This window comes from Mytilus trossulus, chromosome 10, assembly GCF_036588685.1.
Source record: "Mytilus trossulus isolate FHL-02 chromosome 10, PNRI_Mtr1.1.1.hap1, whole genome shotgun sequence".
NCBI lineage: Eukaryota > Metazoa > Mollusca > Bivalvia > Mytilida > Mytilidae > Mytilus > Mytilus trossulus.
The window spans coordinates 50619250-50644573 of record NC_086382.1 but is presented as its reverse complement, the minus strand read 5'-3'; the positions used below and the strand labels follow the sequence as shown (position 1 = coordinate 50644573).

Below are 25324 nucleotides of genomic sequence, written 5' to 3'. Positions count from 1 at the left end.
ACAATAAGTATAACAACGTCAGTATGGTGCTTTTTTAAAAGCGTGTTTTATTTCATTAGGTAAAGTCGATGACATGCTGTTAATTAATAAGAAGGCTGTTTTTAACAAAGTCCAATATATTATTTGTGACAATATCTGAATAAGTGATTAATCACCATTGGGCAAATCACACCTATCAGACCTCAATATCTACAAGCAGTGGCAATTATTAATGAGAATCCAAAGTTTAATTTTTGTAAAGGTGTCAGTTTTAGAGGGTTTGACTCTTACATGTAAATGAATATATACATTCGCTATATAAAACAAAATCCTAATTGGTAGCTGCAGTTTCTGCTTCAGATTTTGTAACGTTTTTACATGTTGTGCAACACTGTTGAAATATAAAGATCATGCGAGACAACTGCAAGACATATTTAGCAGAAATGTACATTAAAAGTTTTCAGTTAAGGTATAGTGACAGGAAACATCGCTTCCCTCATAAATAAAAAAAAGTTTGTTGAAATGCCGCAAATTATGTCGGTTTAATTAACATTCATGACATTACAAGAAAAAAAGGCTTGTATAGCAGAATAAAGAAACGACATTGAAGTTAAACTTGTATTGTTTGTAATCAAAATATAACTTGCAATTATATTTGATATTACATTGATTAATAGACTGATTGGGGTTTAACGCCCCTTTCACCACTGCTCGGCGGTCAGATTCTGCATGTTGGTGCGGAAGCCAGAATGCCCTGACAGAACCACATATCCTCGGCAGGAAAACTGGCAATCCTAATCAATTAAGACTGAAGTCGAGTACTCTTTGATTCTAACAGGGTTCTAACTGACAACCTTAGTGTTGACATGTTAGTTTTACTGTAGTTGGACAGAGGCGGATTTAGGGGGGCAGGGGCCCCCCTTTTTTTGGGAAAAAAGTTGCTTATATAGGGAATCACTGAAGCGTGACTAAAGTGGCCCCCACTTATAAAAATTTCTAGATCCGCCACTGTTGGACTGTTAAGACCACTCTGACTTTGATATTACATGTATTTTCTGTATTGTTCCTACAGACGCAGGCACATCAACAGGAAAACTTTCGTTGGTGATTGACTTCAATAAATACTTTGTTTTGCTAAAATTCGGGAATATGATAAGGACTCTGCTGATAAGATCTTCGTGCAAACAAGGAAAATAAGGAAAAATACCAAATGTAATGATTTCAACTTAGAGACATAAATGTTTTCTGACGGTTTTGTAATCAGCGAATTTTTATCATAAATTGTGTTCATGACGAAAACTATACTTGTCTCATTTTAAATATCATAAAATATGCCATTCCAATTATTCCAGTTAATTCGTAAATAAGATCAGAAAATATTAGTTAGTGTTTAAAATGATATTCTTTTGTACTGGTAACAAATACCTATAAACCAAATGGGACTGGCAGCCTCTGCTATAAAAATAGCTTAAAACTTCATTATTAATAAAGGGAGACACACCTGAAAAGCCAGTATAAGGTTTTCTAAAGAAGTATTATTTTTTTATCCAGTACTTTGTTTCGTATGAGAAAACACCCATTAATATCGTATGCCATGTTTCCCAATAGACAACCAGGATAAGAAGTTCTTAAAAAAATCCAGATTACATTTTAAATTACTTATGAATTATAGCAATATTTCAGTTTGACGTTCGGCACGAAATGCATCGCCTGACTGATAACAATCATTAATGCTGTTTAGACATCTTTGTTGTAAATACATTTTTTACTTGACAACGAGTTCCTGTAATATCAATATTTAATAATTTTAACAGACTGTTGGAGCATAGAAATGTTAAAAGATGCATGTATATCTCGGTCGACATTATCAAAGCTAAGGACTGTATAGTAGGAGAGAAACTTTACTTTTTGTGAGTTAATTTATATTGTATTTCTTATTATTTGATTGATAAAGGTAAGGTCTTTCAGTAATGCCTAACAATTTAGATGACCGCGTATAAATTAAACCATTTAATATTTAAAAAAGTTTTAAACCAATATTTGATAACATCAAGATAAAATTGAAGGCGGCGGAATGGGTTTTGTCTCTATTAACAAGATGGAAAAAAAACGAAACATGCCACGGTGAACATGCAGCAAGATTATAGTTAAACCAACCCCTCGTTTTCACGTACAAGGGTTTGTGAAACACTTGAAGATACTATGGATTGGCCATGGTAAACCACTGAGTTGTAAGTTGAGGGCACTGCAGGGTGTTTTGATTAAGATGTTCTTTTTTTTTAAATTAAAGGCATTTTGTCGTCATGAATAACAGGCATATTCTTTTTTTAATTTATTGATTAGGCTAACCCTGCATTAAAATCAAATTGTTTGTTTTAATCAAATAAACCTGGAATAAAATGGATACATTATAGGTTCGTCAGTTGAGAACATTTTGACAAATTATTAGATATTTAAGTGTGTAGTTGTCTCAATGGCAATCCCATCATGAACACTCAACGTTGGTATATTAATAATTTCTGTGTATCTTTTTGTCATAATACATTTTGTTAAATAGTTATTACGACTCCTGTCATATTTTCGTTAAGTTTGTCACAGTTAAATAATTAGAGTTATCCCCCGTTGGTTTAATATATGGCTAATTACTTTTGCTATTAATCCATTAATATTATGCAAGAAAGCATAATGTCTTTTATATATATATTGATTAAAACCATGTGAGTGTGCAATGAATGTCAAAATCGCCTGCCAATTTACATATTTCGAGTCTGTAATTGAAATGTCAATTCGCACTATTCACCATTTGTTTATGATCGATCTAAAGATTTCCTTGAGTATAATTTATCTTTTTAAGACTAAATCTCTTGGTATATATGCAAAATACATTTAGAAGATCGATAGAAAAGTATCTGGACTATATAAGAATGCTTTTGTTTACTAAATCACTGCACGAGAATGTTCGTGTTGATAGTAAAACTTAGGAGGAGAAATCTGTCATTCATGGAATAAAAAGTAATCGAATAAATACATTAAAAGTTTAATAGCTGTGGCTAGTTAGTTTATGTAAAAGGTAAGCGATTTATGTTAGATGTCTTGCTTATTTTATAAATGTAATTAAAACTTCAATATTTCTTTTTATGTGTAATGTGGAAAAGTTCGCCTTAGAAAATAGCAGACCCTTTTTCAGTTATAAATCGAAAAATATCATTCAGTTATGATAAAGATAAGTTCAGCACTTTGAAGTGTTCAGAAGGAAGTATAATATTCATAATTATTCTGTTTTGTGGTAATAATCAAAGATTTCATGCAACATCCAATAGGCGGAGGTAACATTATGTGTTACCATTGACCATCCGTCCTTTGGGCCGTCCGTTCATCTTTCCGTCTGTCCCAAGGGTATTTTCACATATTATAATCAAGCTTCAGATGAGGCATTAGTATCCTCAGACACATTCTATTTTTATTTTTGATATATTTTTCACGAAAAATCGTGAATATCTGCAAGCCTTATTGACTAACTGGGTAATTCTTAGAGTCTGTAATGCAGACATGCTTCTAGGGGCTAACGTTGCAGCCTAGATATAAAAGGCGCTACGAGGCTTTTTTTGCGAGAGGGGTAAACAATGTATTTTTTTTAAATGACAATCACAAGTTATCACAGCTACAACTACTTATAAAACTTGAGTATTCATGACCTCTTTATAAAAAGCAAATATCAGTTACCATTGTTTTAATATTGAGAACATAAAATTAAGAATGGAAATGGGGAATGTGTCAAAGAGACAACAACCCGACCATATAAAAAACAACAGCAGAAGGTCACCAACAGGTCTTCAATGTAGCGAGAAATTCCCGCACTCGGAGGCGTCCTTCAGTTGGCCCCTAAACAAATATAGACTAGTTCATTGATAATGAACGCCATACTTATTTCCAAATTGTACACAAGAAACTAAAATAAAAAAAATACAAGACTAACAAAGGCCACAGGCTCCTGACTTTGGACAATGCATATTTAAACAAAAAAGTTGTTTAATGAGATTTTTTTTTTTTTTAAAGAATCATACTCTTTTAATTTTATTGCAATTTTAAACAAGTTAAAAACATTTTGAATAGGTAATATTACTGCTAAGACCATGTGCGGAAATGTTTTATAGGGAGAGGCGAGAATGACTTTGTTTTGTGCAACGCCATCATTAGTTTTGTTATTTTCTGCTTTTCTTTAAATTTTGTTTTATTCGTAGAAGAGGGTGAGACAAATACAATTTAATGGCACACTGTCCTGTTTAAATTACCTTTGTCTATATTTAATTTTTCAATGATAGCATTAAAACATGCAGTTTAGTAAGAGCATGACCCTTTTTTTTAAGAGATATTTTTTGGGCCGGGTTTACACCAAGTTCAAAACCGCTTAGATAACAGTTTGGTGATGTCGATTTCTTTTGGGCTTTTCAAACAATTATTTTACACCATACACCATTGTTTAACAAACGTTATATGCGGCCCTGAAACTACTCAATGTTATTTTTCTTGAATGTTTCAGGGAGATCTTGTTTATATTTCGTTAGTTTCTTTTGAAATACTATCCGTCTAAACAGTATTGAGTTACTAAATGTTGATTTTTAAATTAAGTGAGAAAAACCAAAACAAATGAAAGACAATCAGTTTCATAAATGCTTAATATTTCTTATCATTAATTAGGCACATGTCTTTTAAAACTAAAAGGTATTCGAGATTTTACGATATCTTCAAACTATTGAACAAAACTTTACATAAACATTTACTTATTGTGAAGCTATAATCGCTTCAGTAATATAAAACAATTACACAATCTCATTAAGCATTGTCTGACGCAGTCTTATAGGTCATTAATTTCGTACCTAATCATTTCATAACATTTTCAAAACCATGCAAACACTACTATACATCTAACCTTGGAATCAAAACTAAGAGGACCATTTGTGATTTTATCTTCCGTCAACTTTTTACTTCTAAATATTAAGTCTATATGAGTACCGTGGTCGAAACAGTCAGTGCTTTTTCCCACATGTAAGTACTTAAAGGTTATTTCGTGTTAAACGGGGTCGGAAATTGTTGTTTTTGTTTTAAGGGGTCGAAAATTGTTATTTTTGTTTTAAGGGGTCGAAAATTGTTAGTGTATGTTTTAAGAGAAGGCAAATATTATTTTATGTTTTAATGGGTAGGAAAATGTTTTTTTTATGTTATCGGAAAATGTTATTTCATGTTTTTAAGAATCGGAAAAAAAGTATTTCTTGTTTTTAAGATACTGAAAAATATTGCTTGTTTATAAGGTGGTCGGAAAATGTTATTTCAGGTTTAAAAGAGTCCGAAAATATCATTTCATGTTTTAAGGGGCGGAAAATGTTATTTTATGTTTGTGTGATCAGGAAATGGTATTTTATATTTTAAGGGATCATACAATGTTAATTCGTGTTTTGAATGATTTCCATGTTTAAAGGGATCGAAACCCCTGGCAGTTGCTTGAAGTCAGGAGTCCCTGGCCTTTGTTAAAATTGTATGGTGGGTTTTTTTTAATTTTCGTTCATTTTTATGTCTTGGACTTCCATTTTCACAAAAAACTAGTACATATTTTTCAGGGGCTATTTGAGGCCCGCCTTCGATTGCGAGATTGTCTCGTTGCGTTGAAAACCCATTGATGGTCTTCGACTGTTCCCTGCTCCTTGGTCGGGATATTGTCTCTTTTTCGTTTTCCCCATTTCCATTCTCTATTTTATTTGTATTGATCTGAATAGGACTATTCTTAATGTTAGACTGCAAAAATAAATCTATTACCACAGTCGAATTTCAATGATCAAAGAAGTAAATTTTGGATGTTCTCTGCAGGATTTTTGAACTTTTAACGTAATTTTCAGTTGAAATATATTTGCTCTCGTAAAATATTTGCTTTGATAAGTTTAACCTTATCAACATGCGCTGTAGACACCGGATGAATAATCACTTTCTTTTGGGGTTTATATTGATATTTTTGGTTATCTAGTTTCACAAGCTAGTAATAAGGATTAACCGTATAAAACATATTTTCTTATAAACGCAGTGAAAATACATTATTCATATTGGAAGACAAACCCTTCTGTGTGCAAGATTTTGCAAACATTGATTAACTATGAGTTCTTAAACCTCAATAGATAGATTCTTTGTTGTCTCTTATCCGGTTGTGTGCGTTTTTAATAATATTTGCATCTTTTTAATGTCTACTTTGAACGATCGCTATGCATATATGCAAACATTGATTCTTTCATTTGCCACTTTTAAAGAACATTGATATTAATATGGGATTGTTCTATATGTTTACGTCAGAGTACAAACTATAAAAGACTTTGTTTTAGTCAAACAGTGGGACACTTAATGCATCAGAGTACTAAAACATATCAATAACGAACTTTTTTGAAGTTTAATTATTATACCTCTCCAACATAAAATTCGGGACAATATAATATTGATCAAACGCCTTTCAGTATTGTCAACAATGAAGATGAGAAAAATGATTAAATACATGTTCATTAAAGTTGATAACAATTATTTTATAATCAAATATGACATTGCATGACATCTAACATGTAACCGTCGCCAAATGCTACTGATTTTTTATAATTTTAAATTAAACACAGAAGGTGAATTCATACAGTTTGTGATCTTATTGTCGAACCTTTTAGTCAATCAATATGTCAAACATTGCCAGCTTTGGTAGTTTACATGCTATTTTATGCCAGATTTTAATCCGAAAATGTTGACTTTGGGATTTTTTGTTTACCGAGGAATATTTGAGAAAGATAATACGAAGGAAAATCCATATTTAATATAAAAAAGACACACAATTTTGTATTCCTCTATACCTGCATGGGATTGTCTTCGTGATAAAAATTGTGGTTAATTAGGAATTTGTGTTTTTTCATTTTTTTTTATTATGAAGTCGTGATTTTAACAGTGATTTATTGAAGAAATAGCCTATTTTCAAGCTATACCGAAACATCTTCATATAAATTAAAGGTAAGTAAATAAATGATACCAGTACACAAACATGATATCCATCGGTAAGACTATTTTTGCTTGGATTTCAATAATGTAAGTCGAGAAAACAAATTCAATAGGACAAAGTAAAACGTTTGGAAGATATGCCAACTTCGTTTTATCAGCAGACATAATTTCTTTTAGTACTTGGTTGTTGTCCTTTGTATATTTGCTTGTGTTTCTGGTGATGTGCTGGAATTTTCTTATTTTCTTTTAAAACTATGCATTTTTATATATATATAAATGAAAAAGCAGAAGTGATATTATTTTTATAATCATCGGCTGTGTTCGTTGTATCAAGCTAGTTGCATCTGATCTGATCTATTTGTTGTCTATTAATTAGATGCACCATGTAATGAACTAGCCTTTACCGATGCTCTTCTCTGGTTAATCATTGCGAATATACATATTTTATTGATATACTTACTGACTTTCTCTTTTATTGATGCATTTGGTCTAGTGGCAAGTATTTCATATTAAAGATGATCAACACATGTATTAATTGGTAAGATCTGAAAGGTTTATGAACCGGAAAAAGGGTGGAATAACAGGATGACTTTAAAACGTGGACATCCAGAATTTATCTTGCTTTACAAAATATACCTTCAGTGGATTGGAATTTATTCCTTAATGTGCAGTATCAGATATTCCTCCAAAGAGCATTGGTATTCCAATTGAGATAAAAAAAAAAAAATATACGTGATTACCTATTATTATATCATCATAACAACTAAATGATCCATGAGTTTAACAATGAACTATACTTATGGAAAGAAAATGAAAACAGAATATCATGCAATTCAAATTTTCACATTTGTAAAACTGCAGTAAGCCAACACTTAAGACAATGAAATGGCTATGTTTGATTATTGAGCTATAGAGCATTGCAAACATAAATTTTATACAATGGTATAATCTATATAACATGAACTAGTATGTAATAAGAATATGCAGATAATTTTGTGCAAATACTGCATATAGTTATTGAATACCTCATCTTCTTCGACATGTGACATTAAAGTTGCATGCCGCGTATATTACTTATAGTGCAATCAAATTATTAGTGACGTGAAAATAACTATACCTACAAATCACTGACAATGGGCACGTGTTGTCTATGCTTAATGTTGTACCAGATATTGGACCTTTAAAGATTTCGATTTAGAAATAAACCATTAATATATAAAAAAAATATATCTTGATTTAGCTATTCTAGCTGTATGTTTGATATGTGTTTTCATATTTGTAATTTGGTGAACCGTTTTATTGGTGAAAATCGTGTTCAGAGTGAAGAACGCAATTGTGTACCGAATTCCCCTATTGTCCTAATTCCCTTATTGTAACTTCTAGAACGTATTCTATTTTAAATAATCGTTTACAAATGGAAAGGTATCTTTTTAATGAACAAAACCTTATCTGGTAATCGTGTCCACTGTTCTGTTTGACTGGTCTGTTTAGAGTTTTCCCTCTCTATTTTTCTGGTGTTTAATTTGTAACAATGCACTGTATTTATATGATATACACCCTTCGAAAGGTCATCTTGTTTAATCTATTAACAAGTTATTATTCTACTATATCTAACCAGTGTTTTAAATATCCAATCCTGTTTAAAATATGATCATACTATTTTATAGTTGCATACTATCATACGTAAAGTGTTTTGTTTGTTTAAACTACATCTCTATATTATTTACTATCAATAAAACTTTGTACTTTTACTGTTTGTTAACACATCGATTAAACATTCGAAGCAAGTGGTATAAGGCAGCAACCATTTGATTTTCGGGGGGGAGGGGGGGGGGGGGCTATGATTTTTTTTGGAAAAAAAAGTTTGTTTCCAGTTTTTGGTGAAAAAAAATAATTTGTTTTGGACCCTGAGGGAAAAAAAATGTTTGTTTCACCCTCAGCTGCCACTATATGTAATGCTAAAATTGAAAGAAAAAAATTGTTCTCGGTTTGTCGATAAAAAATAGATTGTTCTTCGCCGAAGGCGGAAAAAAAGTTTGCACAGAAAAAAAAACCATAGCCCCCCACTTTATTACTATCATTTCTGATAATTTTCAAGTTCATATTTCAAAGCTCCTCGACTCAATGTTTGTACTAATAGACGAAACGCGCGTCTAGCGTACTTATAATTATAATCCTGGTACCTTTGATAACTATTATGAAAAATATTGGATTCTAGTAAAACTTCCGCAAAAATAGAGTTTCAATAGTTTCATTTGAAAAAAGGTTTAAGTTGTGTTCTTTTAATTACAATTAAATTAATTACGTTAACTAAGGATATGTTTTGCACTTCTGTACATTATACACGAAGGCTTGCTATATCGTTTCAATCTCTTCAATATGAGACAGTAACCCAACAACACAATAAATACCGAAAGGAAACGCTTACTTCATACGTTATTTGTGTCGAGTATTTTCATTTTTATTTAAAGGTTTTACGAGGAATATTGTTGCTTGACTTATTCTTGAAATTTCCATAGGGTAAACACGAAAAGAACAAAAGATAATCTTAATATATGGTCTTACGATAAACTGATAGGATTCATTTCTATAGAAGTAGCAATATTTTGGGGTTGAAGCTTCTGGTGGACAACTTTTGTTTTACTTTCTATTTTATTTCAATTTCACATTGGTAAAATGAACTTGGCTGCGTTTTTTTTTTTATAAATTCTGGAAGCCTACTCTTGCAAAATTCAGCTTTTTTTACTATTTGCAGAACACTTTTATATCGAGCTTAATATGTATTAAAGATTTAATATAAAAGATACTCATGTCAAATATGTTGTATCTAAAAAGTGATTTAAAGAGATATTAAGAATATAACAACAGACAATCAGTGGATTCATTTAAAAATAGTACTTTTATTACACTTTGGAATTTTGACATTTAACTTTCTACTTCTTCTATATGCAAAACAGTATCTCAGATCTAGAAGCAAGTCTTCAGATAACACGTGACTGAGATAAATTTTGTATGAATATCAATTTTTATATATGAAAAAAAAACTATAATATTTCTTGATTATGTACAGATTATGTTTCACATTTTTAATGCACATGTGTCGTGATTGAAAAACATTAAAGATAGAAAATTCTTTAATACACAAATTCATTGTTATTTACTCCAGACTTTAATTTGGTTATAGATTTTATATTAAGTTTTACATTTTAAAATTTAAACCTTCCTTGAGGGTTCAACTATTAACCCAAGTATTAAATTTTAATTATAGTTAATAACAAATTTTACTGAACTCTTTGTTATCCTTCGTGAAGCAAGAATATATTAACAACAAGTACGCGCCGAAAGATGAAGTGTTGACTTGTCAAATATTTACTTATAATAGATATATAGATACTTATATTCATAACCACACAGTAAGTTAATTACAAATATACTTATGTAATATAACTTTGATGTTGGTTGCAAGTTGTGTTTGGTATCATCTCAAATTATAGAACGCATTCAACAATTCTGCTTTTTTTTGTACTGCTCTAGTTTCATATATTTTGATTGATATTAGCTTTTTGTTCATCAAATGAATGTTACAAATGGATATAATTCCATATTCAATACGTAAATATGAAAATGGTTTAAACTATTAAAGATACTGTGGTGGATTGTTAAACATCGATCTCTTTTCAACATGTAATGATTTTCTTTAGGATTTGACGGTAATTTAGAAATAAGCTGATTCCAAGTCGTCTAACTGTAATGATTGTAAAGTCAATTAAAACATCTCTTTTGTAATTAGCAAAGATATAACGATTTAGTTGCATCATGGCAATCAGACTGTAGCAGAGGTGATCTTCCACAACAATTAGCACGATAAAAATCGGATATGTGATTTTAAATACAATGATGGTTGAAAACAACAATGTTGGATACTGAATGCAATGTCACTAAACTATCTATATATCTTATTTATTTCATTTTAATGGAAGTATTGTATATTTCTGAATTTTCTATTCCAGATTTGGGCCCTTCATCAAAAGGCGCCCTGTGACGTCGTACTCGGAACACCATTCGTTCGCACCATCACCGTCAGCGCGTGTAAAGTCGGCTGCCATAAATATGCCTCGTTCCCACGTGAGTGTCGCTAGATTCTATGATTGGACCGAGGATCTTGGAGAATGTGTTTCCGTTTCTCAATTCTATAGAGACCTTGCTGCCTATAATAAACTTCAGAATGAAAAAATGAAAGGAAAAACACGTTCAATTGTCAATCCCGGTAGGATGTTTCTTCGTGATAAAGCAGGACTCACAAAAGGAGAAAGAGAGATTATTGAAGGAATTTATAAAAATCGTTGCAATATCGGAAAAGATGAATCTGTGGACAATTCGAAAGAAGACTGGCATTTAGTGAAAAGTCATAAAGATGCCTGGTTAATAGGAAAACATTTTCAGAGGAGTTCTACAAATAAATCAGATTCAGCCTCCGATGGTAAATCTGATCTTGCCAGCAGCTCTCCAACAGACTCATGTAACAATTGCAATAAAACGGACGAAGGTGCTTTAGCTCCACCCACAACTCCTGACCCGGAAGACAAAGTTGATTCTAAACATTTGTGGAAACGGAAATATCCTCATAGAGGAAGTCATGGACATCCATTAGATATTGCTGATGGAAATTATAAACATTCAACTAAGAAGGACATCAAAGACCAAGGAAAAAAGAAATTATATGTGAATGTGTTTTTACCATCAATTTCTGGTGAAGGATTATATGCCCCTCATGACAGTCTTAATTCCAGTTTATCTCTGCCGCCAACGGAAGGTCCAAGACATCCTATTTTCTCAGAGCATGCGCGAAACATTTTCCGCGAAAAGCAAGAAAAGGCTCGATTTTCAAGAATGAACTCTTCAAGTGTATTGCACTCATCAACTTTTCCAGTAGCAAACAATGCTACAAGTGAATAGTATGTATTTTTGACCGTACTAAAATGAGATGTTAGAAATACTGTGCCGACAGAACATGGAATAGGATACATCTGTCGTTTTTAAGTTTTGTGCAATATTCTTATATCGTTTTCATTATTAAGAAATAAGTTGATCTCTGAATAATATATATAGATAGTAAATATCGCCAATAGAATAGAAAATGGAAATGATCATGCACATTTTCCGGTGTTGAAAATACCAATATTTTAGTAGTTTGGAATGATAAGAATACATTATTGTATATCAGGAAGGCTAAAGCAACAGCCAACTTGTAAGCACTTACAAATTGCAGATAGCAAATGTTCTGGGAGATTGAAATGTTTTTTTGAACTTATTTATTTATTGGTTTTCAACCTTTTGGTAGCATCGTATGTCCAGTGAAATGCTTTTTTAAATGAAAACTGCTGTAAGTGCGGATTATCGTTTAACTTCAAAATTTTATACATCTGTCCAGTTATTAACAATGCAAAGTTTTACCGTCCAATTCTAAAAAAATATCACAACCTTCATTTTGTTCAAATATTATACCAGTTTGACTTTTTTTTATTTGATTAATAAGTTTTGAAACTTGCAGATCATTATTCAATTTTCAAGTTTTAGAACTGACACAATTTGTACAATATTTTCAATTTCAGAACAAACAAAAATAAATTGTGTTTTATTTTATTTTCAAATCGTAGAAAATACACAATTTGTACAAATTACTGTGCTATGATGTGTCTGTGATAAGTGTAAGTCTGTGATATTTCATGTTTATTAACTATTTGTTTGTATTTTGTTGTTTTTACTGTATGAATCACAATGCTATAACTACATGTAACACTACGCAATTATGGTTGTAGTTTTTTTCATGCACATAAATGTTCCCCTTTAGTATTGGTGCTATCAGAATTCATTGCTCTTATTTATTTGTATTTTGTAAAATAATATAGAAAACATAAAATTAAAATGTGTTTTGTTTAATAATCAAATGCATTCAATAAGTCTAACAACCAAAATGAAAGTAGTTTAACAATTCCAATTATTGATATTCCGAAAGTAATTTTATGTACCATATGTGCATTTTATTGAATTGATTGTTCGTCAGTGTGGCTTGAAGTCATATATCAAAATCCGAGATTATAAAACGTAAATTTTATAAATTCACAGTACCACTAAAAAATGAACAGCTTTGGGACCCGGTTAAGGCGAAAGACCTGAGGTAAAGAGAAACAGAAACAGAACAAAAGACAGAAACAGAAACTGAAACAAAACATAAGAAGTAGATAGATAGGAAGATTAAAATTCCACATTTTCTAAGAACGAGAACAAAAATGCTGATGGTCAATCTTTGGTTGTTTATGTAATATTCATCCAAACGTTTTTTAGTTTACAGCAGCATAATCGATAAGACCAAGGAGACATCTACAAATGCTTTTAGAAAAGACATATTTCGGATTTCCCAATGTATACACAACATTTTTCTCTGATTTTCAAGATAATTTGGAAGGATAAGATAAAAATTGATATTTTTGTCAATACTTTTTTGAATATTTGATTATTTTACCGCTAGCTTCCATCTTTTATCGAGCCGACAGTATACCCCGACATGAAATTGACAAAAAAGAAATAACGTGACATTTTTCTTATTTGTAAAGAACTGGGCCTGAATAATTATGCAGTTGACAATACAATATCAAAATATTGTGGCTCTTCTTTGGCACAAGTTATTTTTAAAATCCTTGGTAGAAGACAATGGCTCACTTATTTCAAGGTTCTCATCAAATAAAATACAGGTTTATCCAGAAAAATTTTAACCCATAGAAATTGGTAACGAAATACATAATAACAACACTGTCTTGAATTTAAATGGTAGCACTATATACTGCGACGATGGAATAAAGTTAATTGTAGTGAGAATAGATTTTTTAAAGCTTAACTTTTATCAACACATCTGCAAAAAGAGGCAAAGGATACCAGAGGGACATGCAAACTCATAATTCGAAATCAAACTGATAACGACATTGCTAAATCAGAAAAGAAGACAAACAGAAAAACAAAGTATACAAAACACAACATAGGAATTTTTAGAAAGAGTGAAAAACTTGAATCCTACATAAAATGGGACTAAGCAGATCCTGCTCCATATGCTGCGGTCGTCCTGTTGCTCATGTTAGTTCAAACCCGGTAATAAGTCTAATTTAGTAATTAGGTAGGTCACTTTCTGGAAAAGGAGACGAGATTGTAGTTACGACATTAGGAACATATCCGCTACCATCTGTGAAAACGAATATTTCATAACGGTAAACCAACTAATGATGGCATCCGTAAATCTAACTTGGGGATGATAACAGGGATGAACTTTACTTTACGCTATAAAGATGATGTTCTCTCACTACATGATTCAAAATTTTGTGACTATGTTGAACGCATCTATCCTATCGAACTAGAGATAAGGGACAACAGATAAAGTTAAGTCTGCCTCGTTTTTCGACTTACATCTACAAATTGACAAGGAGAATTGAAAACAAAGCTTTCCGACAAAAGAGATGAATTCACTTACCATTTCTATCCAGCTGCGCCTGATGGAGGTAGTTTTACCATAACTTTGAAGCCCTTCTATTATTGCTGATGTTAATAATTCAGAAAAAAATATTCTTGGAGCACTTGGAAGCCCAAACAATATACTTTTAAATGTAAGGACACTTACGTAGTTTAGGTATCCCATACAGTGGATTGAGTGTCCAGTTTTTAACCCTTGGTGGATATTCCAAAGAACAATAAAACCAATCAATAATCATCAAGGATTTTCTCTTTAGTAAGTGTCGTGGAGTTTTCAAGTGAATTGTCAATATCTAATTCGCAGTATATATATAACATGATTTACACAAAAAAAACGATGTTGTTTGGGGCTTTATCTACGGGTACAACAACATATTTTTCATGGAGGTAGGACACACGTTTGTAAAATTTTGGTCTTTAAAGATTGATATAGCATGGATATTAAATAAAGTCAACCGTAGCACACCGCTGTTCAAAAGTAATAAATCGATCGAGAGAAATAAATCCGGACTGTAAACTAAACCCGAGGGAAACGCATCAACTATTAGAAGAAAATAAAGGAACAACAGGAAAACTGAAATTCAACAATAGACCCCTTCAGTTTCTTAAATCTGATTCGTATCAACGTCATCACAGCCCTATTCCATTCAGAAAGAGTATCTGAGTCTTCCTTCTCCCGTTTAACCCATTGTCAGGCATAATTCTCAACCGAATCCATCAGTAATTTGAAGTAGTGTTTCCAATTTTTAGGATATTTGGCGAAAACTGATTTATTATTAAGGATATTGCACAATTAAATGGCATCGAGACCTTTGTTGGAAAAGGAAAGTTTAAGAAAGGTTCAGTTCTCCTTTTCATCTTTTCTAATACGAACTGGATTGCAAAGTCTGTGACTTGCAATACATAAAATGATAGATGTAAGTTTATATTGGTTTGAAGAGTAGTGAAAGTGATTTGTAGACATTAGTTGTACAGAGAATGGAGTTTGAAAGGGGTAATGAATAAAGTACCGCACTAATTATATAAATACCTAACGGCTTTTGTGTAAATGACGGGAGGTAGCTAATAAAAACATTAAAGAGAAGTAGTGGTGTAAAATGACCATGACCATGACTGCGTCGATGTCGAGAAGTAAAGAAAGAAGGACTGGACAGAATACCTATACCATCAATTTTGTCATTGCAACCATATGGTGTCGCTGATTCCATATGAAGGGTTGAATGACCAGGCTAGTTTTCGGTGATGCGAACTTGCATATGAAGGGTTAAATGACCAGGCTGGTTTTTGATGATGCGAACTTGTATATGAAGGATTGAATGACCAGGCTGGTTTTCGATGATGCGAACTTGCATATGAAGGATTAAATGAACAGGCTGGTTTTCGATGATGCGTACTTGCATATGAAGGGTTGAATGACCAGGCTAGTTTTTGATGATGCGAACTTGCCACTGCTGGTGGAGATGTATTTCCCCGAGGGTATCACCAGCCAGGTAGTCAGCACTTTTGTGCTGACATGAATTATCATTGATATGGTTATATTCATAAATTAACTGTTTACAAAATTTTGAATTTTCGAAAAACTAAGGCTTTTATACCTCAGGCATAGATTACCTTAGCTGTATTTGACATTTTTAATATTTTTTGGATTCGAGCGTCACTGATGAGTCTTTTGTAGACGAAACGCGAGTCTGGCGTATATACAAAATTTATTCCTGGTATCTATGATGAGTATATTTACTACCACTGGGTCGCTGCCACAGCTGGTGGAGATTTATTTCCCCGAGGGCATCACCATCTCAGTAGTCAGCCCTTTTTGAGCTGACATGAATTATCATTAATATGGTTATATTTGTATATTAACTGTTTAACCAAAAATTTTGAATTTTCGAAAAACTAAGGCTTTTCTACCTTAGGCATAGATTACCTTAGCTGTATTTGGCAAAACGTTTGGAATGCTGGTCCTCACTGCTCTTCAACTTCGTACTTTATTCTGGGATTCGAGAATCACGGGTGAGTCTTTTGTAGACGAAACGCGTGTCTGGCGTATATACACAATTTAGTCTTGGTATCTATGATGAGTTTATTGCATATGAAGAGTTGAATGACAAGACTGGTTCTCGAAGATGCGAATTGCATATGAAGGATTGTATGATCCTGGTTGAAATGACGGTAACTAACGTCGCTTGCACTGCGTGTGAGGTCTGTTATATAGCTGCAAAAACGTTTATTTAGCCTCTCTTTGATTTGCTGAGATATACCAATCAATAAAAACGCATCAAGACTATCAAATGTTTGGTGGTTGAAATTTGGATAATCTGTCAAAATGACAATTAACAATTCATTCCTCATTTTAAACATAAGTTAATGCAAACTGACATGACAGAATATGAAACATAAAAAAAAATAAGAACGGAAAGAACGAACACACTAATTAATTTACAATGACTAAAACAATACATACGAACAATGACAATAACAACACATACTAATAATGACTATAACAACACATACGAGCAATGACTAAAACAACACATACGATCAAAGGCTATAACAACACATACGAACAATGACTAAAACAACACATACGAACAATGACTATAACAACACATACGAACAAAGGCTATTACATAACATGCGAACACAGGCTATTACAACACATACGGACAAAGGCTTTTACAACACATACGAATAATGACAATAACAACACATACGAGCAATGACTAAAACAACACATACGAACAAAGGCTATAACAACACATACGAACAATGACTAAAACAACACATACGAACAAAGGCTATTACATTACATACGAACAATGACTAAAACAACACATACGAACAATGACTATAACAACACATACGAACAAAGGCTATTACATCACATACGGACAAAGGCTTTTACAACACATACGAATAATGACTATAACAACACATACGAGCAATGACTAAAACAACACATACGAACAAAGGCTATAACAACACATACGAACAATGACTCAAACAACATATACGACCAAAGGCTATTACAACACATACGAACAAAGGCTATTACATCACATACGGACAAAGGCTTTTACAACACATACGAATAATGACTATAACAACACATACGAGCAATGACTAAAACAACACATACGAACAAAGGCTATAACAACACATACGAACAATGACTAAAACAACACATACGAACAAAGGCTATTACAACACATACGAACAATGACTATAACAACACATACGAACAATGACTAAAACAACACATACGAACAAAGGCTATTACAACACATACGAACAAAGGCTATAACAACACATACGAACAATGACTAAAACAACACATACGAACAAAGGCTATTACAACACATACGAATAATGACTATAACAACACATACGAGCAATGACTAAAACAACACATACGAACAAAGGCTATTACAACACATACGAACAATGACTAAAACAACACATACGACCAAAGGCTATTACAACACATACGAACAATGGCTATTACAACACATACGAACAATGACTATAACAACATATACGAACAATGATTATTACAACGCATAAGAGCAATGACTATTACAACACATACGAACAATGACTAAAACAACACATAAGAAACAATGAGAAAAATGGAGGTTGATACTGCCCTAAAATTATCCATTTTAAATATGGACATATTTACCTTTATCACAATGAATCAAAATTAATGCAATATTAGTTTCATTCTACTTTTAACAGAATTTGGACTTAAAGATTTTAGGTGAGCAAATATTAACTCTGATGAAAGAATAAAAATAGCCTTCCAAGACGTAAAATTTATTAGGACTAGTATGGCGTTAACATTGACGATAAAACCTTTATTGCAATGCATGCTTCGGACGCAATACACCAGCTTACCTCTGTTTATGAACTGAAAAAAAATATTCCACTTCCAAAATAAACTCATCATAGATACCAGGATTAAATTTATTTCAACATTGTCTTTGCTTCTAAATCATGTGGCTGTGGGAATAACGATTTGACAACAATAGCAATATATGTTTTCTTAACTTTTAGTGAATGCAGTAAAGTTTAATATGCCATGAATGTAGAATATATGAATGTAGAAAATGAAAGACCATCACGTCTTTTTTCAAATTGTCTCTCAATTATTCTTCATACCTCTGGAGCATATTACCTTAGATGTATTTCAAAAAAACCTTTCTGGATTTTGGCTCCTCAATGTTCTGAACTGCGTTCTTTATTTGGCCTTTTATACTTTTTGGATTCGAGCGTCACTGGTGTTCTTTGTAAACCACAAAATTTTGATTTTGCTATCTACGCTGAGGTTTTGTTTTACATTAACACATACGGAGTTCAGGAGATTCCCTTAGTGCCATTTTTGTTACCTTGGAGATTTAAAAAAAAAGTTCGACTGGGATCCTAAAATGCCAATTAATGAGGAAAATAAAAATTTAGTGTGGGAAAAGATATGCATTGCATAAATGTGACTGAAAAATTATGTTAAGAAAATAAGTTGATGCCTAAAAAGTTGACAAAATACATTAATATAATTGGATGAAGAAAGAAAAAACATATAACAAGGAGTAAAACCTCTTACAAACGAATTATCTTCATTTCCGTTATACATATATGTTTTTGAAAATTAATTGTATACGTATTTGTAAATTGTCTGCTATCAGTTATGACCACGTCTACACCAATGCATAGATAGACGAGTAAATAGATAAGGAAATCAACAGTTTAATTTGTAACCATTTTTTTTTAAATGCAAATAAAGCTGGTGGACGTTTCGTCCCCGATGGTCAAAAATTGGGACTTTGAAAGAAAATCTTATTAAGCATGTAGATAGACTAGAGGAAAGCTTACGGGATGAAATAAACAGTTCGAAGAAACAGGTTACAATTAAAATGAACGATGAAGTTACTGAACTGTCTAGTTTGAAAAGTAATTTCATTAACTGGAAAAATATATTTGATGCATGTATCGCCGAAGGATCCGAACTGCATTGCTTAGTGCGGATGGAAGAAATATTAGAAAACCTCCCCCAGTTTGACAAACAAGTGTCAAAACTTACCACTGAAATGGAGGACACAGCTATATCGTTCTATCCAAATGATTTGATATCTGATATAACGTCCCTCGGTCGCATAATTTTAAAGGGTTCCACAATGAAACGTCAAAAGGGAATGCGAAAGGTGGATTTCCATTCAGGAAAGGTAAAACTATTATTCACAATAGAATTAGCTGACCATGGACAACAAGTCAGTGGAGTCAAGTCACCCACGATTGTATCTTACTTTCTAGTTTCAACAACGATAAAATTGTCAAATACGATAATAAAGGAGCACGAATTGGAGAACTAAAAATGTCTGAAAACACAAGTGACCTATCAAATGTGTCTGATTGGACTGTTGCTGCGGCAACAAAATCAACTCAGATTCACTTGATAAACGCTCAAACACTTACTCTGCAAAAGATAATAACTACCAATGTAACTATATATGGTATACATTGTATTGATAACGCATATATATCTACTGATCCTGATAATTTCAATATATCATGGTTGGATTCTACATTCAAAAGCATCCGAACCCAAAAATCCGGGACAGACGTTTATTTCGCATATTTCAAGGGCAAAAATGAGTATATATACAAAGAAAGTATTAATTCAATCACAGTTTAACGTGATTAGTTGTCTCATTAGGCAATCTAGCATTACTTTATATGTATGTGGGTTTACGTAATGTAATGGTTTTATAACATGATGTGGTTTTAATTTTTTGCCAATTATAAAAAAAAGCTATAAAATCGCATGATAATGATTCATTTTTTTTCGATTTTGACGAGTTTGTTCAAGCTATTGATGTCTTTCTGTCATTCTTTGATGTGGTTATCACACTAATTGATGAGTAAAAACCACCTGACCATTTGGGTAAAACTAGTTCTATTATTAAAACTGATTTATATGTTTTATGTGCTTTGAATGAGTATGGCCATCCATCGAGTAAGAGTTGAAATCAAAATTCGAGTTTCTGTTTGATTTAGTCTTCAATTTGGAGTTATAGTTAAAGTCATAATTATAATGAAAGTTCGAGTAAGCTTGAGTTTCGGGTTGAGCTTCGAGTTTGAGTTACAACTTAAGGAAAATTTCGAGTAACAATTCGACATCGACTTTGAATTTAAAACACCTTTCGAAGTAGAGTTCGAGTTAAAGATCGAATTTGAGTCTCATTTTGAAAAAGATTTCGAGTTGAAATTCGAGTTAGTTTATATAAGTTTGTATTTAAAGTCAGTGCGCGGATTAAGAGCTTTAGCTCGGGTTTCCGATAAGAGGTCTTAGAGGTACATGTGTATGCTTACAAACGATACACTATGTAACAACCATCCACCAGAGTTTAAATGCTGTCGATGTTATCAATAATAGGCAACCTTACGGCTTTCTATACACACTCTAGTTGGATATCAAACGCCACCAAGTGACTAACGGTCTCATTTATAACAAAACAATTTGCAAAAACATCTATGACACACATTAACCAACGGCAACCATTGAACTTCAGGACTCTGTCTTTGGGACAGGAACATCAAGAATGTAGCAGTGTTAAACATGTCTAAAAGCGCTCAACCTTAACGCTAATCTGGGACATTATTGTAACAGCGTAGCATAAGACAAAATAGAAAAATCGATTGCAGTATACCGGTCCCAATAGATTTGTAAGATATGTTCCAAAGAAAAAGAATAAGACATTTTCTGGAACCAAAATGGAATGGATGAATAATTAAATTCAAGAAATATTAAGAAAAGGGCTATAGTATATTAAGTTTTTGAGAAAAATTAGTATATATCCGACACTTTTCTTAAAAAAAAATTTGGTAAATTTAGACCTGTAGTCAATTTTCAAAATTTGAAAACAAATGTTCAAAATCATCATTTTGAGCAGGAAAATTAAAACATGGTTTTAAGTAGTATAAAGAAAAATTATTCATTTTCTTCTTTGGATATTTTAGATGCATATATTTCTGTCCTACTTAACAAATATTATAGGAAATATCTGAAATTTTATTGGCGAGGGAAGCTGTACGAATTTTGTGCTCTCTCTTTTTGAATTTCATTTTCACCAAGCAACATTTTCTCATGTTAGAAGTTACGGTAAAAATGGTTATCTGAAGACCAAGAAAAAAATACTAGATCTATAGGAGTTCTGAGTGGGAAAATGTGTTGACTATAAAAAGTAAATGTACAACTTGTTGGTATGGTCTCCAGCCCAGTAGTCAACACTTCGGTGTTGACATGAATATCAATAATGTGGTCATTTTTATAAATTTCCTGTTTACAAAACTTTGAATTTTTCGAAAAACTAAGGATTTTCTTATCCCAGGCATATATTTCCTTAGCCGTATTTGGCACAACTTTTTGGAATTTTGGATCGTCAATGCTCCTCAACTTTGTACTTGTTTGGCATTATAAATATTTTGATATGAGCGTCACGGATGAGTCTTATGTAGACGAAACGCCCGTCTGGCGTACTAAATTATATTCCTGGTACCTTTGATAACTATTTATGCATTTCATCATTGATTTTATGATTTTCATCATAAATTTTAACTAACGCACCATCAGGCCTTATTTTAGTATTAGTATTGTCATCTGATAAAGTCACGCCGATTATAAGATACACAGTTTTCTCTGCTTTCAAATATTTCTGTTTGAACCCATTTGAATCAATTATTGGTAATATTAATTATTTGGAAAACAAAAGGTCCTGGAATGGAGTATTCTTTAATCAACAGCATTGTCCTATATTAGTTATAAATAAAGTTGAATTCTTTGATTCGCTGTTTTACGTCATGCCAGCTAACAAATTGAAAACTGTACCAAGTGTACGCTTTATTTTTAGTCCAGATTTTTAGTATTCGTATTGTTATCTTAGAAAGCCTTACTGATTAAAATACTACAATCAGAGTTAACAATTTGACAATTCAGTAGTATCAGGCAACTCTGTGATTATGACCCGTGTATATAGCATATTAATCCTGAATACACCGTTTGGTGGTGCGCCTGTCAGATGCGTAACGTACAGATAAGGTAATAGGTAACAGGTGAATATACTATTGGTATCGGTATCGGACTCAACCCGGAACTTCTTTATGATTGGCAATATTAATTACGTGGAAAACAAAAGGGCCTGGAGTGGTGTAATTTTTAATCTACACCTTTGTACTATATTAGTTGTATATAAAGTTGAATTCTTTGATTCGTCGTTTTTACGTGATGACGGCAGCAAATTGGTCCTCGTAATTTTAGTATTATAGATATGAATGACTATTGACGATTTATTATTCATCTTGTTATACATGAAAGTCCATGAAATAACATTGTAGTACAGTCATTTCACTTCATAAAAGCCTAATCAATTTGACATATCAACACTTTCCCGCTGTTAAAACTAGTTAACAAAAATCTGTTACTATTCTCCTCAAATCGCAATACCCATAAATGAGTACCCGGCTTGGCAGCAAACGTTGAAAACGGAATTATTCTGACTAATTCACAAGTTGGTGTCAGCTGATGAATAGCATCAGAGGTAAACCCTGCGACATAAATGTTAGCTTCAAAGTCGACACCATAAGTATATGGGTTAGCTTCACTTCGATACGTAAATGTGTCAGTGGAAGATACATGTTTGATAGAATTAATACTTTCTTTGTATATATACTCATTTTTGCCCTTGAAATATGCGAAATAAACGTCTGTCCCGGATTTTTGGGTTCGGACGCTTTTGAATGTAGAATCCAACCATGATATATTGAAATTATCAGGATCAGTAGATATATATGCGTTATCAATACAATGTATACCATATATAGTTACATTGGTAGTTATTATCTTTTGCAGAGTAAGTGTTTGAGCGTTTATCAAGTGAATCTGAGTTGATTTTGTTGCCGCAGCAACAGTCCAATCAGACACATTTGATAGGTCACTTGTGTTTTTAGACATTTTTAGTTCTCCAATTCGTGCTCCTTTATTATCGTATTTGACAATTTTATCGTTGTTGAAACTAGAAAGTAAGATACAATCGTGGGTGAATACTCCACTGACTTGTCCATGGTCAGCTAATTCTATTGTGAATAATAGTTTTACCTTTCCTGAATGGAAATCCACCTTTCGCATTCCCTTTTGACGTTTCATTGTGGAACCCTTTAAAATTATGCGACCGAGGGACGTTATATCAGATATCAAATCATTTGGATAGAACGATATAGCTGTGTCCTCCATTTCAGTGGTAAGTTTTGACACTTGTTTGTCAAACTGGGGGAGGTTTTCTAATATTTCTTCCATCCGCACTAAGCAATGCAGTTCGGATCCTACGGCGATACATGCATCAAATATATTTTTCCAGTTAATGAAATTACTTTTCAAACTAGACAGTTCAGTAACTTCATCGTTCATTTTAATTGTAACCTGTTTCTTCGAACTGTTTATTTCATCCCGTAAGCTTTCCTCTAGTCTATCTACATGCTTAATAAGATTTTCTTTCAACGTCCCAATTTTTGAAATTACAATATCGGTGTCCATTTCGAAAGATTTTATATTCTGTTCCCGTTTTTGAAGTATTTCATCCAAGTTTTCATTACTTTCTCTTAATGTTTTGACCAAGTTTCTGACTTTTTCAGATTTCTTTATACCATGCAAGGCTTTATCTATTGTAACAACCTGTTCACATTTCCTATGGCGAACTGTTGCACAAAGTGTACAACATGGTTTACTGTGATCTATACAATACACTTCTATGGTTTTCTGTGGGTGTTCGTTGCATTCAATGAACTCCGATAGAGATACAGCTTTTTCTTCATTCATATCCTTTATTTGAACAAGTTTATGAGTACGGCTTATTTTAAATGACTTATGACTTACTTCGCAAACATCACAATATGCCTCTTCGCAAACAGTACACCAGGACACGGCTTTTTTCGATTTATTGTTACTTTCACAAGCACTGCATTGTTTTTCATCTTGATTTAATTCTCTCCGATCTATTAACGAAACTATAAAATGATTCCCAGGTAATTGTTTCGCCCATGTATCCGGTTTTCCTTGACATTCCTGTATCTGAACTTGTCGACGACATATCGCACATTTAAAAGTTTCAGGTCTATCCTCCTTCACCGACGACAATATATACGTGTGTATACAGGTCTCACAGAACGTATGGAGACATGGAAGATACTTAGGTACTTTAAATGTCTCAAGACAAATGGTACAAGTTAACAAATCACCATAACTTTCCTTTACCTTCGCCTGTTCGAAGTCATCAGACGTCGCCATCTTGTATAACCGTTTATAACTTCCTGGTACAGAGATCAATATGTATCTATATTTAACTTTAGTAAAGTCTTTACACATGTTACATAGCAATGTAATCTTATGTGGTTGGCTTCATTTATATCGCAATTTTTCTGTGATCAGTAACACGGTTGAATCTCCTCAGTTTATATATATATACTTTAAATCAGTCACGGATCCGCGATATCACGGGTGTGTTCTAGTATATACTAAACAAACACTTATTTTAGATTACTAGTATCTTCATTCGATAACTGTTATATATCTGAAACTGTTTTATCAGACATTGTGTTTTCATTTGACAAAGACAGATAAAGCAAATGATATTGTATCCATGGAACATCCTATGTAATTGTGTATTTGCATATAAAAACATTAGTGTAACTGATTATTGGTTACTTTGTGGGTGGAAAGAAGTCTGTTTTACATCAGTCGAATTCTAATAAGAAATACCTTCATTTATTG

The 25324-nt window shown here is 32.5% G+C and overlaps 2 protein-coding genes across 3 annotated transcripts in view; one reads left to right on the top strand and one right to left on the bottom strand.

The window, feature by feature from the left end:
* LOC134686316 (uncharacterized) overlaps positions 1–12482 on the top strand; it is a 49867-nt gene extending 37385 nt beyond the window's left edge. The window contains exons 1-2 of one of the 2 annotated variants that reach the window (XM_063545987.1): positions 4918–5025; positions 11004–12482. In XM_063545987.1, the coding sequence (XP_063402057.1) occupies positions 4985–5025; positions 11004–11949 (987 nt within the window). In that variant the 5' untranslated portion in view covers positions 4918–4984 and the 3' untranslated portion in view covers positions 11950–12482. Of the gene's footprint in view, positions 1–4917; positions 5026–11003 lie in introns of those variants that run through there. The other variant, XM_063545986.1, reaches the window with a different exon arrangement.
* Positions 12483–22921: 10439 nt separating this feature from the next.
* LOC134687989 (E3 ubiquitin-protein ligase TRIM45-like) lies at positions 22922–24841 on the bottom strand. Its single transcript, XM_063548454.1, has one exon. It carries the CDS (start codon positions 24839–24841, stop codon positions 22922–22924), a length of 1920 nt encoding a protein of 639 aa, XP_063404524.1.
* Between the last annotated feature and the right edge of the window lie 483 nt (positions 24842–25324).